At 40.9% G+C, this 15141-nt stretch overlaps 1 protein-coding gene across 2 annotated transcripts in view; it reads right to left on the reverse strand.

Moving 5' to 3' along the window:
- pard3ba (par-3 family cell polarity regulator beta a) overlaps window positions 1-15141 on the reverse strand; it is a 146636-nt gene that overhangs the window by 103094 nt on the left and 28401 nt on the right. For both annotated transcript variants that reach the window (XM_088291030.1, XM_088291029.1), the window contains exons 3-4: window positions 10780-10954; window positions 3127-3233 (exon numbers count right to left, since the gene is read on the reverse strand). In XM_088291030.1, coding sequence (XP_088147156.1) covers window positions 3127-3233; window positions 10780-10954 — 282 coding nt within the window. The remainder of the gene's footprint in view (window positions 1-3126; window positions 3234-10779; window positions 10955-15141) is intronic.

Raw genomic sequence — 15141 nt, forward strand, 5'->3', positions numbered from 1 at the left:
TAAAACGTATTATTTTTTTATTCCCCAGCCATTATTTTTGTATTTATTCAATTACTTCTTTTTGTATTTATTTAATTACTTCGACTTTTACCTGCTGGTACGCCGTCCGCTGTGCCCTGTGAATGAAAGGTGGCGTTCTTCATTTATTTATTTATTCATTCATAACTGACAGCCTCGCGCTCCGCTCGTGCCCGGGCGGAAGAGGTGCTCCTCTTCGGCTTAATTGTCACGCACGCCGGACCTGCTCCCCGAAGCATGTCTCCGTTCGGTTGAACTCGGTTTCATTTCGCCCCGCTTGTGCCCCGGGCGGAAGGTGCTCCTCTTCGGCGTAATTGTCACGCACGGCGGCCGGCCTCCTCCGGAGCTCTCGTACGGTCCCGAACGGAGCGAAATGTCGCCCCGCTCGTGCCCGGGCGGAAGGTGCTCCTCTTCGGCTTAACTGCCACGCACGCCGGCCGGCCTCCTCCGGAGCTCTTGTGCGGTCCCGAACGGAGCGAAATGTCGCCCCGCTCGTGCCCGGGCGGAAGGTGCTCCTCTTCGGCTTAACTGCCACGCACGCCGGCCGGAGCTCTGGTACGGTCTGAACCGCGCGAGACGTCGCCCCCGATCGTGCCCGGGGTAACGTGCTCTTCTTCATCCACTCTCCTCTTCGCTCACGCTCTCCTTCGGCGCACGGCGGCCGTCTAACCGCTCCAGCGCCCCGTCGTGCCGCTCGGCGAAACTACAATGCCCCGCGGAGCGGAGCGAATGGAGAGCCCCGATCGTGCCCGGGCAAAAAAGTTTTTAATTTTAGAATATTTTTTAGACCCGCGAAGCACTGAACCCGCGAAAGGTGAACCGCGGAGTAGCGGGGTTTCACTGTATATGTATATATATGTGTATATGTATATCTATATGTGTATATGTATATATATATGTGTATATATATATATATATATATATATATATATATATATATATATATATATATATGTATATATATATATATATACATATATACAGTTGTTGCTGTTCTGCAAGGTAAGGTGTGTGAGAGTTCAGCATGGAGATGGCTCTCGGGAAGAAACTGTTTTTCAGTTAATTTGTGTTCTAATTGCCCACTAATTTATATTGTACCATATGGAAAGTGCTTTGTTACAGCTCCAGTTATTGTGAAATGCACCTAATAAATAAAGTTGTATTGTATTGTATTGTATTTCTGAGATATCGCTGAGGACTTGACATTCCCATCCTGAATCTTGAAATAATCTCATTTCTTTATGATCCCTTCAGGAATGTTCCCTCTAAACTGGGTGCCTGAACAATTGCGCCCTGCTCTCACCCTCTCAGCGCATATAGAGACGCTGGCGCGCACAACAAGACGTTTCTACATGCATTCCTTCATTTCCACAGCAGTTAAATTTACATGACAAGCCAACACACTATTCCCACATGCACAATTTCATAAGCGCGACTGAGGGTGCACTCTCAGTTGTTCTACTATGGTTTTGAAGGACACATGTAGATTCACACTCACCACTGACATGCTTCTGCAGACGACACACAGAAAGCTCGATTCAGGAAGTCCAAATATGGGCGTAGTTTACGACCCCCCTTAAATGAGGCTGCTTCACGAGTTTCAGAGGTCACGTGACTTAGAAATGTTTAGTGTTTTATTCGATGGATAATGTGGGACCATATAGAAACAGATTCTATTAAGATTTAAATTATGCTTAAAAAGATGGTTGTTATTTTTCTATTGTTTTTAAGTAGAGCTAATTTGATAACAAATCTCTATCCAATGATTTGTTCTATTTTCATACGTAGACGGTTTGAATGTTTTTGTAACATCAACATCATATAATAGGTGAGGTACTGGTTTGGCCGCCATGTGCATGTCTTCTGTTGCGCTCTGTGGTCCAAGGGATGCTCAGGGAGTTTGTCTGAATGCTCAGACGCGTGGAAAATTAGAGGGAACATTGCCCATCAGTCTTCTGCGGACTTCCTGTGACTGTGCAGCAAAAGAATGCCAAAGCATGAACCTGCCTCCACTAAATTGGCAAAACATTTTCTTTTATTTTTATCACTCTCGTGTGTGTCAGCAGAGTAAGGGTTGGTGGTGGGGGTTTGCTTGATAAGGTGGCGATGGCGTGACAGTGTATTGACTACAGAAGTCCTTTATGTATAGAATTTGAGAAGGCATCCTCCGAGGGCATGTGCACAAGTAATGAACCTGAATCTGACCAGTTTCTTGAGCTGAAAGCATCCTTTAAAGGGGAAATATTTAGGAAAATTTGACTTTTGGGAATTGTATACAAATTGTCGGGTCCCTTCAATGTGTCTGCTACACATTCAGTGCACAGTACACACAATAATTGCCACAGTGTCAGCAGCTGATCTGTCCTTTGTTTTTCACAGTTGGGTGTTTACATTTGTGATCAAGTGCAGCCCTTAGTCACCCAATTGTTGAAATCTGAAGTCACTGACCCAGCAGCATGTGGGAAAGGATCGGTGCTGCCTCACTTACAGCCCTCTAAAAGAGCTGCTTAAACTCAGACCAGAAAAAATGTTTTATATAATGCTCTTATTCTTGATCCATTAAGTTTGTTGATGGTGGTAATAGCAGACATGTTACGAGGAAATCCTGGAATGTGAAAAATGGCATAATATGTCTTTTAAATCATAAGAAATTATCAAGTGCGCTCGGGCAGAGTTGAGCCAATTGTCATTGTATTGACTTCACGTAATGCTTAGTCATTGCTGTCTGTTATGTTGGTTCCATGTTTTCCCTTTTCACTGCCACACAAACACGGGCACACACGAAAACACACGCACACACACGCACGCACGCACAGACACACGCACACACACACCACACAGAGTCAACATTGTGCTGATGAATGGGGCTTCTTTGAAAAAGATGGAGTGCACTTTATTTCAAAGTGCAGCCCGAAGCACAGTGCCTGCGTGAATGCATCTTCGCTTCAAACAGCAGAATGGAAAATGGGATGTCTTGTGTGCCTGAGTAGTTTATTTACTGTCTTTTATTTGTCCAAGATATTTTAATCTAATACTGAAAATGTTTCCATTTCCTTTTCAGAAACAAAGGAATTCAGTGAATATCAAAAGGAGCAAGCATATGCTCACCATTTTGGAGGCTTGGTTGGTTTCACCATTGTGTGTTGATGCAGCGGTCATCTCAATGGGAGGAGCCAATACTGAGTCACTGCTGCTCCTCACCAAAAGGGGTGTGTCTGTTACAAAGAGGGAAGTTTAATTTCCTAAACACCAGCAAGAAGCACAGTTCAAAATTATATTATCTCCACGTGTGCAAAGGGAAGGGAACCTGGAGAACACAAAAAGCTATTTTCCCCAAACAATGTTAATTTTAATTAACAAGTACTCTACATGCTAAGAAAAAATATCATAGAAGGCTGCATGTCCATTCAGCAAGAAGATAGAGAAGAATTGTCTGTATTTGTTGATGGTTCCAAACGGTCCCATGGTGACCGAAACAGAATTGCACAGCTCAGATAAAACCTGGCTGTTGAAATCCAGACTTATAAATTGGGTTTTTCATAAAAATGATGCAATTACATAAGGCCATTCTAACAATAATTTCAAAGCTTACACGACAGCCACAAACACAGACCTAACCTCACACACGTATATAAATGCTTCCCATAGCCCAAAACACCAGGGGGAGGGAGAGTTGGCACAAGCAGGTTTGAATCCATCAGGATACAATTCAAGAATCTAATTTAGAGCTGAGCTTTGTTGCCTTGGGCTTTTATTATCCAGCCTAAAGGGAGCTGGTGTGATATAAAATCCTCTGTCGGGGTGTGGTCACACTGAAGCCAACAGAGAAAAAAGCAAGACTGGAGCGGGTGCAGGACAAATGAGACTAGTGCATTGACAGATTGTGACGGAGAAGGGAAGGAGAAAACTGAGAAAAGGGGGGAATACGAGCAAAATCCTCTCCTTTCCTGTAATCAATCTCTCTTTAGGGGGCAGTGACAGGGTCCTGATCCAACGTGGGCAGAATAGAGAGTGTCAAGGAGGAAAACAAGTTGGAATGGAAAAGTTGGTGTGTGTGTGTGGGGGGGTGCGTGTGGGGGTGGGGGTGTGTGTGCGCATGCGTGTCTGCGTGAGTGTGTATGTCTGTGATTGATAAAAATGGTCACAAATATCCTTTCAAACCGCTTCCATGTGTATCACTTGTCCAGTAATTTGTTCAGGTTTGTTGAGCAATTTCTATTAATTAGTACAAATGAGTTCTCACATCTCACATCTCAGATTGCAGACGCCAGTCTCACCTGCCATCTGACTGTCTCCGCTACAGTGAGTGTTGAAAGTACAAAGTACCCTACCTATAGTCAGGGGTGCACATAACTATTTTGTAGTGGTTCTCAAATGAGGACAATATGTTATTGTGTGGTGCTCATTTCTTTCCCAATCCATCAGAGAAGTAACTTCTCTCCCGTGTTGCCAACTTAAATTGGATGTAGTGGTATTTCGTGACTTTTCTGACTATTCTCTCAGCAATGAAAAAAAAATATTTCCCACAAAGTAGAGTGAAGAGGAATTTGCCATGGTAAAGCCTTGGGAAAACCCAGTAAGGATAAAATGTGGTATGTGCTCAGGGCACTTTTTTGTCACCTTGCGACCCAAAGCAAGAGCGACCAAGGGGGCCCTCCTAGCCCAAAAGCACCAAGATCATAATTCAACACAGAAATATTTTATTTAAAATTACACCTGTGCAAAATCATGTAAGAAAATGTTAAATACAATATGACAACAAACGCAACTGAAATATGCAACATTTACTGCAGAAAGTCGGCCACGGGCAGTCAGGATGCTTTTAGGGGAGTTTTCAACATGTCTCGGCATTAACACACGAGGCATTGATAGATAGTGGTGGCCCTGTGCGTTTTTCTCCTCCAATGCATTGACGGTGCATGTTGAAAATTTCTGTCATTTTGTTACAGAAAAAAGGATCAATATTAGCGCAGTCCTGGGGGCCCCTTCTAGTTGGGGGCCCCAGGCAATTGCCTAGTTTACCTACCCTGTTGCGGCATCTCTTGTGCTCATAATGACAGCACACAAAAAAAGTATAAAAAGCTTTTGGTGAATGTTGATTAAATACTTATGTAATGTTACATTGTTTTAATGTTACTGTCTCCAGTTTCTTTATTACAAAAACATACACCAGGGCTACACAAGTAGCAACTTGGGAAAACAGTACAATGTATTGTTTTATAAAAACTCATTAAATTCATATTTAACACAGCTGAGTTACCCTGTTGGTGTGGCCCTCGACAATCTTATTAGTTTCTCACATGGCCCCTGAAAAATTAATTGCCCAACCCTGACTTCTAGTATGGACTGTGTGACCAGCTAGCTGATTTCGCACAGTTCTTCTATTTTGCACTTGTGGTCCAGAACCTTCACGGTTAACAACTGGTTAGCACATCTGTACAGAAGGGCAGGGTTTGATTGCGGCTCCGGCCTTCCAACGTGGAGTTTGCATGCCCTGCCCGCGCCTGCATGGGTTTCCTCCGCATAGTCCGGTTTCCTCCCACATTCCAATAACATGAATGGATGGTTAACTGAACACCCCAAATTGTCCTTAGGTATGATTTCGAGTGTGAATGTTTGTTCGGCTACGCGTGCTACCAAAATGAAACTACATTTTACTAGTGCTTGTTTACAGCCGATGCTATGCACATAAGGCATTTCAATGGAAACTAAATAAAAAGTAACTCCAATGAAAATTCTTAGTGCTGATTCACCATCACTAATTTGATTTCATAGTACCGAATGCCGGGTCCAAGAAATCTGAGACTTTTTATACATTATTCAGCCAATAACAGAAATGTGATCAAATGTGATTTTGTTGGGAATATACTTCAGGTAGGACTCAAATAATAATTAAAGCTACAGTGACTTAGTAATACAAGCTTCATAACTTTCGTAACTAATCCACGACAACTACAAGATATCATACAGAAGCCAGTACAAGATGTAAATAATGTCCACTTGTATGGAACCTCAAAAAGGATACGTCAGGTCCATGGTCACAGCCCGGGTCCATCACTTAGCCTTATGAATCCTCCTCCGTTCATTTACCCAAACCATCCTGCTGTTTAATGTCCCATGCCCCAACTAATTTAAGGAGCATAATGGCCACTATCTTTGAACCCTGAGCTAAAGTCACCTTTGGGTCAATTGGAGGCGCCAAGGGTCACATATATTGATCAAAGTGACAGCTGCAACTTTCTGAGGGCATAAACAAGATTGCCTTGGAGACATTTCTGATAGTGATTCAAGGTTAAAAACAGGCCTTGGTCATTGCACGGTTCACCTCCTAACTTTCCAGTGAATTTTCGGAGAGACCCAAAGGGGACGCATGAACTTATCTGCTTAGAACTCTCTGCTAACTGGGCTGCCGGTACAGCTCTGGGAGGTATACTGCAAGGATTTCCTCTTGTTGTTGGTTCTGAAAAAGTTCAGCACCACTAGAGTGCCGGTTCACTGTGGGGGCATCTGTAACAACAAGGACATTTCTGTCTGAAAGCTTATGAGACTGTCAGTGTCACGTAACAGGTACTATTGGTGACTTTGTCTTGCAAGCACACTGTGTATTGACTATGTTTTTTTGTGCATGTGTGTGCGTGTGTCTTTAGTCTGTTTCTTTGGCAATCGACCCAGCGACCCGGTTCAGGCTACTCATGGGATGATGAGATAAGGACTCTCTTCCTAGAGAGTGCGTGTGTGTGTGCGTGTGCGTGTGTGCGTGTGTGGGGGTGTGCGTGCGTGGGGGTGCGTGTGCGTGTGTGTGTGTGTCCATATAACAGCGGATCAATGCAGGTCTAATCATCCCACTGGGCCAGTGTAAAGTCCAATCATCCTGTTCAAACAAACTGCGCAGCCAAACACACTCGCATAAACACAAACACTTTGACGCCTAACTGATTACAGAATTAGTTCTTGTTCCTTCCGCCACCACTCAGCACAATTACATGCACACTATAACCAGATTACTGTGAATAATCAAATGGAGGTTAACGCGCCAATAAAAGAATTACTTGTTGTACAAACCTGACTTTGCAGGAAAGCTGAGTTTGCATTGTGGTTCAAAAATGATATACACAAAAAATGAAATCTCTTGTCACACGGCTGCCCAACATTTACTGGTTACTTTTACTGTTAATGCATGTGTTGATTTTAGTTTTCAAGGGTTCTGTGGCATTGCGTTTATCTTTTTGAGGGGTTACAGTACTTTTTTTAAATACATTGGTAACACAAACAAGTAAAGCTGTGAGCAGTAATGAAAGAGCCATCATACTCCCACGGCCCACAGGGCGTTGCGCCTGACTGACAACTGCTTCCAAATCTACATCTTTGGAAGGAAATTAGAGTGTACACTACATTAAATAGTTTAGACATTTATACATTCCTGTCCAATAATGGGAACCACTAAAAGAAATTCTAGACCTAAAATTCCAAAGCGCTACACTAACATTCGCACTGGTTTGATCTCTTTTATTTGGTCGCATAGATATGGTCACACCCTTTTTTGGTGATATACATTGATGTGATTTGGAACACGATGGTCTCAGATAATGTAAAGATTGACAGTCAATGAAGATATACTTGCAAAATATTTTACTGCAGCAACAACTTTGTTTGCAACAAGCAGTGGCTGACATGAGTCAGCTATTTGATATACCTTGAAAAGAAAACAAACAAAAAAACAAACAAAAAAGAAACAATACCAGAGCAAAAACTAAAATCAGCAAAAAGCAGTAAAATAATAGCTCAAAGCTAAAGAACTTCAAATTAGTTTTGTGCATCTGTGAAGATACACCTTAGAATGTTTTCTATAACAAGAAGAATACATTTTGAACATTTGTAAACACTTTAGAACAATTGAACATCAAAAACAAACATTTTTTACACAGTACTAATATTTTATTTATATCTAAGACTTAAAGTCTTAGGGCACTAAAATATTTGTTGTTTATAATTTAAGCCTATCGGGAGTATAAAAAGATCATTGCATTTTTAACATTTGACATCACAATCACAAGACCGAAAGATGGAAGCCTAGTGGCTGAATTGGGTATTATAACATAAGTGAATGAACCATTGATTGTAATTAAGTAAAATAGCAGAGTGATTTCACCCCCATCTTTCTTCTTGATCAATGGCAGCCTCTGTCAGCTTGTCCCAGGGCAACTATGACAACATGCGTAGTTAACCGCCACCAGAGTGTGAAAGTACAAGTATGTATTACATTTGTTTTTATGTGGGCGTGTATTGCAAACGATGATACAAATACCATGTGTCACACTAAAAACGTGCAGTCTTCATGTCGTGAGCGCCTCAGTAAATGGGAGTGAGCTGAATGGAAAGCAAAGCTTACAAAGTAAAGAGGTCTAGTTAAATTAGATGGCAAAGTACATATCCAGACTTGGATTTTTATGTATTTAATTTATACAGCAAAGATTTAACCTGACGCACAATCCACCTTCCATGTGGAGTCTAACAGTCCGACACATAGGTGGAGCGCTTCTTCTTGGGCCGCCAGAGAATGATTAACTGTACTTTTTCCTTCGTCGTACACTGAGTACAATGACAATAAATGGCATTCTATTCCATATTTTAATTATGAGGATTCAATCGTCATTGGATTACAGTACAAATAGATGGGTTCCAGTGATTTTCTTTCACTACACTTTCAACATTGCGGATGAGATGGCGTGCTACCAGCAGGACCTCTGTAAATTGTTGAATCACCGGTTAAGCTTGAAACACTGAAGTATTGTGGTTCGGCTTTGAAGAGCTAGGGTGAGTGATATTTTTAATCTTTTGTTTTGATTTAGGTGCTTGAAGATGTCGTCACATTTAGCACGTTCGTTACACAGCACAGAGGTGTAGGGTTCAATTCTGGGCTCCAGCCTTCCTTTGTGGAGTTAGCATGTTCTCCCCGGGTATTTCGGTTTCCTCCCATGTTGCAAAGACATGCATGGTTGGTTGATTGAACACACCCAACTGTCCGTATGTCTGATTGTGAGTGTGAGTGATAGTTTGTCTTTATGTGCCCTGCGATGTGCTGGCAACCAGTCAGGGTGTACTCCGCCTACTGCCCAAAGACAGCTCGGATAGGCTCCAGCACGCGTGCGACGCTTGTAAACATAAGCGGCTCGGATAATGGAGGGAAGATGTCTTCACATAAGACAGTCATCTGGTCAACTTAAAATGGACGAAATAGTTTTTTGGCCTTGATCAATGGTTATTTGCATGCATGTTTGTTTCCAAACATCATCAACAATCTCTCTCCTGCCTGAAATCGGCACTCACAAGCGCGCAGGCGCACACCCACACACATGCGCACACACATACGCATGCATGCACGCTCTCGCTCGCGCCCATGCACGCGCATGTCTGCAGTGCTAATTTTTGTACTATTTCAATGCTTTTGTTTACATATATTAAATATGCAGTGGAAATTTTACCATGACAGGCAGTTCGCTAACTTTTGGCCAACTCAAGGTGTAGTAGATTTAGCAGGATTCCCAAAGGGGTGCTTTATTCCATCAAGTCATAGCCACTGCCTATTAAATATAGCTAAAACACTAGTGGAGGTGATAACAAAATGTGACCAACTTTATTAATAGGTACTAGACGCATCAGAGATTTTGAAATTGTTCATTGTCTCAACCTTTTTAGTGAAAAAGTGTTCAAAAAGTAGCAAAAGCTGTAACTGTATGTTGTCGCCAACCACTTTTTAAACTTTATATAGATCATCCTCTGACCCCGGGACATTACGAAGCGGGATTGAAATGTTTCTTTTAAATTGCAACAACATTTGTATTTGTAGTACACACACACACACACACACACACACTCGCACACCCCTGCACACACACGCACACGCACACACGCACACGCAAACAACCCAAAAAAAAAAAAAAACTGTAATTGTATCAGTTGGAATTTTTTTTATAATGCAACATGACAAGATATTTTTAGATTTTTTTTCCCTTAATGAGAAACATTTGCAAACTTTGAAACGTCATCTTATTATCTTCAAATTATTAAAACTGGTTTGATAATCTGGAAAAAATCAAGTGTGATAAATATGCAAAACAAATCTGAAATCAGGACCTGGAAAAATAAGTTTTCGGGAAACTGTATGTATTGTTTTGCAAACAAAAGCTAGCTCACCATATGATTCTTACTCTTTATGAGGGGGCTTCACAGGGTCACATGGTAACTAAATTTGTCGGGGTTCACTGGGGGTGAGGAGCTGGATTGTGCAGCAAGATTGCTGAATGAGCGGAGGAGGGGAAGAAGGAGGATGGGAGATGGGGGGGGGGGGGTTAATCTATTGATGCTTTGCAAACAGGCCGCAGTTATAATGTAGTTAGTAATTGAGGTCATGCGGAGACTGGGAGGACAACCAGAAATGAGATGGAGTCGGGTCAGGGCTCAAGAAAATGGGTGGTTAGCTGGATGGCAGGTGGTACAGGCTGAATAGAAGAGTGGGTAACACACAGCTGATTAGAGTGGACCGGGGAAGCTTGTGATGAAAGCTCTGTTTGCTGCATTCAAACTGTTGTTTGATAGATATTTGTCTACATTGAGTTTATTAATTTAGTTATTAATGCATCGGTTCATTCAGCAGCCTGGAGTTTTAGGTACACATCATCAATCACTCGACACATGAACACAAAAACAACAAAACAAGACAATTACGTGAATTTTAAGGAAGCTGAAGATTCCATGACTTACTGGCTTTGAGAACGGCCTCGTTGACTTCTATCTCCCCTTTGATTGGCTCTTGGAGCTGCAAATGTGAGTAGTAGCTCAGGGGCTCTGGACTGGGTGTAGAACTGGAATCGCCATTAGAGATGCTCTCCCTGGGGCTGTCTGCCATCCCATGCTGCACTTCGAAGAGCGCCACCAGCTGGAAAGGACATAATATCCATTTGAGCGCCATGATTGCAGTCTAAGGGGCACTCCAAATGCATAATGTTTTTGAACATGACTTGGAACAGACATCACAAAAAAATGACAGGTGCCACCAGTCACCCCTCCACATTGGACTATTTCATACATGGATGCCCTGCAACTTCAACAACGCAAACGGGTATCAGTTTCTGAGGGTCTCCGTACAATATGTAGTAGTGCACAACATTTATAATCCATATAGAGATGGTATGTGAGTCAAGGATGATGCAGATTGCTGGAAAAATGAGATGTGGGTGACAATAAAGATGAACGTGCGGATATATTGAAAGGTAGTGCTCATTCCCATTAATTTGAATGTACCTGGTGCAGTACATAACTTTTGCCTACAATTTTACCACAAGCATTACTTCACAAGTAGGACATATGAAATTAAAAACATGATTAAGTAGTGCTGTAAAATACAATATGTGCACTGTATTCATGGGGGTTATCGGCGGCCAGCTGCTTTTTGCTCACAAAAAAAAAAAAAAAAAACAGAAAAGTATTTTGATTAGGCTCTGTGCATTTTGACTTGGCCTGCTTCACAATAAATTTTGTCGAGTACATTTTACTCTAAGAAGACTATATTTGGTCTTAGTTTAAAGAGAGTAAATTTTCGGAGTAATATATTCAGAGTAAATATTACAATAAAACATTTGGAACAATATTTACTTGAAAACACAGAATCAAGTTTTTTTCCCCTTAGAGACTATATCTTAAAGGAGAGTCTTTGAGTAAATGTTCCATAGTAAGTAATTTATTTAAAAAAATAAAAATAAAAAAAAGTTGATCTAAGACCGGAACACGTAACGGCTGATGTCATCATGATGAAGAGGTTCGATGTAAATGATGCGTGTTTTAAATATTTCTCATCAGTTATTTTGCACAACAGAGTACTGAGTTGTGAGACCTGCAATATAATAGGTCTCAAAATTACATTTCTAATCAATTTAGCTTTGCTAAAGGACTATATTTTTTTATGTAGCAAGAATATGTACATTAGTAGAAAATGTATACAATTTTTGTGTTTAAAAAAAGCATTTTATACAGACTTACACAAATACAAACTTCTACTAGACGGCAAGTAATACAGTAGTTCTTGCTTTACTTGAACCACTTTTAACAACTTGAAGAAGGTATATATATAGCTTCTATTGCTTTTAATGGTATAACGGTATTTTATGTCATGTTTGTAAATGTCACTATACTTTGTGAAGAAAATTGCAAATACAAATCAAACTCACAATATGTGTCTGAAAATCGCAATACAATTTCTTAAAATCATTCAGCCCTAGCAGACACATACATATGTAAATGTAAAAATGAAAGAAAAGAAAGTTGGCCCTCTGGGTGGGGAATTCAAATTAAAAAACAAGAATACAAATGGAACAATAAATACACAGGTAGTGATTTGCATTTGAGAAAGAATTCCAGTTCCACCGCAAGTTTGAATTAACATCTCAGCGCAAAGCATGCGTTTTTTGTAATTATGTATAAAATACTGAATATTTTGGAATTGCAATAAATTACGATTCATTTTCAAGCTGTGATTAACTTGATTACAATTTTTAATCGTTTGACAGTCCTAGTTTTAATACAAACAATCCATTATTTAGTTGCAGCTCTAATTTTGCGGCATAATGAATCAATTTCATATTGTACAATGTATGATGCAATGAGTTTGGTGACACTTCGTTTGTGGGGGTGTGTGTGTGTGTGTGTGTGTGGGGGGGGGGGGGGGGGTGCGTGCGTGCATAAAAATAAACAAGTTTATAGAAGCATATTAATGTTTCGGAAGAAGGACAATACCAAAACAATAAAAAATACCCGCATGTCATATTTACTGCTGAAAAATGCAATTGAATAATAAACATATTAATCCGCATTGTCAAACCCCGAATTGGTCAAAAAATGTTCCACAATTATTACCACATTATGCAAGTGTAAAAACTATTTTGTGTGTGCGGACGGTTTTGTACATGCGAAAACATGCTTTTGTATGCAGTACTTCACATTACGTACCCGCAAAACACATTTTTGTACACGGTATTTGACATAACACTGACATAGTTGCAGCATAAATCTAACTCCAGAGCCTTGAGGCGGTCCCGCAGCAATCGAGGGAGCCTCAACTGCACCACTCATTGAAGTGAATGGAACCATTGTGAGGATAATGGATGGATTGTTTTTAAAGTCGAGGAGACTTTGGCTGGTACATACATAAGTGTATTTGATGCGGCTTTTAATATCGGCCTAATGCAATATCTGACCGTTGCAAGTGATTTTTTTCCATCAATATCGGTACGATAATTAGCGTGCATCCCCAGTATTTTGGGTGAAATGTGCCATGTTAGTTGTTTACATTATGGATGACTTGCATTACCACTACTGCCCAGGTTCGTCACAGAGGTGGCGCTACGGGGAAACGCGCTTTCTGAAATTGCAACATTTAAATATGGAGATTTTAGCTATGAATATGCTGGAGACACAAAACAGACAGACATGTTTACGTTTGCTTCTGGGAATAGAAGTGATGTAGTGCCCTCTGCCAAGGGTGCATCAGTGCATCTTCACAAGTTAGGCTGGATTCACAATGTTAAACATGCAGATACACAAAAAGTGATTCTACAGTGGCCATCATGTGTCCGACTGGTTAGCATGATGGCCTCACAGCCCAGAGTTCAATTACACCTTCTCCCCGTGCCTGTGTGGGTTTACTCCGGGTACTCTGGTTCTGGTTTCCTCCCACATCCCAAAAACGTGCATGATAGGTTGATTGGACACCCTGAATTGCCCCTTGGTGCGTTTGTGAGCACGGATGGTGGTTTGTCTTTGTGTGCCCTGCAATTGGCTTGCCACCAGTCCAGGGTGTACAGCACGCGACTCTTGTGAGAATAAGCGGTTTGGATAATGGATGGATGGATGATTCTACATTTCGGAGGTCAGACAGTCCTGCAATGATCCTGTAAACCAACTGATTCACCATAATTATGGCTAATGAAATGCCACATCTACACATAAAACAGTGCGTACAAGTTTAGTACGTTTAAGTTTAGCAAGTTTATTGACCGCAACGAAGGATTTCAAGAATATAAATGGACTGCATTTTTAACTGGCACATTTGTGACAGCCTTTTATATATTACTTATATTTATTTATTTATTTATTTATTTAAAATGTATCATGCGGCATGCAAATTTGAAAACTCCAGTGCACACCTCAGTGGCTTAAAATGTTTTGGCCTCAACACGTGACTCCAAGCAGCCGTGTCGCTTCAGAAAGGAAGCAGGTGGATTTTGTACCTCTCTGACGCGCTGTTTATTGTGATGCCTAGAAAGTTGAAACACTCGGAGTCTTGAATGCGCTTTAATTGATTTCAATACAACAGTGGCTTTTTCTACGGTTACACAATGTTGATGGTCTGAATGTGAAATCGAAGTGTAACAAGGCGATGCAAAAAATACAGCGACATCTCCTCCCGAGCCACTGGTAAGCACGCCTATTTAAATTATCCAGCATTCAACAATTATGTTATGGTACCCATCCATTACCATAGTAACCCAACACCTCGTAACATAACACTAGATTATGCAGCCTACAACTCTTATTACATGAGTTATATCCAAAAAGTCAAATTTCATCCTTGGTAAGTTATCAACAAGCTCTAATACAACACAGACTTTTATAGTACACATTATGATGTGCTTAGCAGTAACTGCTAGATTGCTTCATGATCAGTGACATCTGACTTTCAAAATAAGTAATATTAAGTAAGTAATAAATATTTTGCATAATTTGAAAACCAAAATGAGTCTGTTCCTGCCGACTTCCTGTGCATATTCAGATCATATTCACCTGTGATTTTATTTGTATGTTTTTGGTACAATACAACCTAGTGCAGGTCACGCGTGTGACCATCCTGTAAGATGTGGCACGAGGATGAGAAATAGTCATAGACAATGATATGGGCGGCACAAGAGACAAGCACAAGAGATGAATAGTATAGAGGGAGGGCAGAAAGACAAAAAAAATGTTGAATTGAGAAAAGGGACCTGGCTTCCAATGGAGCAAATGAAAAGGTGTTTATATCAACAGCAGGGCAACACCTCCACTGATGTGTGGATGTGTGGGTAATGTGGATAA

This window comes from Idiotropiscis lumnitzeri, chromosome 3 (assembly GCF_059441095.1).
Source record: "Idiotropiscis lumnitzeri isolate Australia: NSW breed Sydney's pygmy pipehorse chromosome 3, RoL_Ilum_1.0, whole genome shotgun sequence".
Classification (NCBI taxonomy): Eukaryota; Metazoa; Chordata; class Actinopteri; order Syngnathiformes; family Syngnathidae; genus Idiotropiscis; species Idiotropiscis lumnitzeri.